This window comes from Eimeria tenella, genomic scaffold (assembly GCF_000499545.2).
Source record: "Eimeria tenella Houghton genomic scaffold, Eth_scaff3445, whole genome shotgun sequence".
NCBI classification, from domain to species: domain Eukaryota; phylum Apicomplexa; class Conoidasida; order Eucoccidiorida; family Eimeriidae; genus Eimeria; species Eimeria tenella.
This window is the reverse complement of record NW_013543212.1, coordinates 2,176-3,121: the sequence shown is the minus strand read 5'-3', so window position 1 is coordinate 3,121 and position 946 is coordinate 2,176. Positions and strand designations below refer to the sequence as shown.

General features: G+C 71.9%; 1 protein-coding gene across 1 annotated transcript in view; it reads right to left on the bottom strand.

Annotated features, from left to right (window-relative positions):
- Positions 1-628: 628 nt before the first annotated feature.
- The window catches only part of ETH_00041205 (dihydrolipoyl dehydrogenase protein, putative), a gene marked incomplete at both ends in the record, with an annotated part of 2,459 nt that continues 2,141 nt past the window's right edge, over positions 629-946 (bottom strand). Inside the window, one exon of the mRNA XM_013376431.1 lies at positions 629-946. Within this exon, the coding sequence (XP_013231885.1) occupies positions 629-946 (318 nt within the window).

The window sequence follows — 946 nt, the reverse complement described above, 5'->3', positions numbered from 1 at the left end:
GTGGCTGCGGCTGCGCAGGCCTGGGGAGGAGACAGCGGGTTCGATCCCGTGTGGACCGGGTCCGCGCATTCTGGGGTGTACGTACACCCCAGCAGGGCGCCGAGCTCTGCGGGGTTTGCAGTGTCTCTCCACCCCAGCCGCCGCTGCAGGCGCCTCCGCGGGGTCTGCGGCGAGGCGTCTGTACACCCCACTAGGGTGTCTGTACACCCCACCGGCGTGACTCTCCTCCACGCGCCTGGGGTGTATCTCCACGCGCCTGGGGTGTATCTCCACAGCGCTGGGGTGTGTATCTCCCCAGCGCTGGGGTGTATCTGGACCCCGCTGGGGTGTATCTGCACAGCGCTGGGGTGTATCTGCTGCCCGCTGGGGTGTATCTGCACAGCGCTGGGGTGTATCTGCTGCCCGCTGGGGTGTATCTCCCCAGCGCTGGGGTGTATCTGCACCCCGGCGGGGCGTATCTGCTCCCCGGTGGGGTGTATCTGACCCCGGTGGGGTGTATCCGCACCCCGGTGGGGGGCCTCTGCACGGCGGTGCGCGCATCCGCACGGCGGCGGGGTGTCTGCACAGCGCAGGAGCGCGCGCGTCGAGCGGTGGGTGTCTGTACAGCCGGCGCGGGCCCCGCGGGCCGTCAGTGGGGCAGCAGCCCGGCGGCCTGCTTCCAGAGGGCGAGGAGGGCCTCGCTGAGGGTGGGGTGGGTGTGGGGCGTTTGGGCCAATTTCCCCACAGAGGCGCCCGCGGCCATCGCGTTCGCGCACTGCTGCAGCAGCTCCGCCGCGTGGGGCCCCACGGCGTGGCAGCCCAGCAGCAGCCCCGTGTCTTCGCGCCAGAGGGCCTTCAGGAGGCCCTCGGGCTCGGCCTCGGCGAGGGCCTTGGAGTTCGCGCGGAAGCTGCTCTCGCAGGCCCCCACGCGGAAGCCCCACAGCTGCCCCAGCTGCCGCGCCTCCGC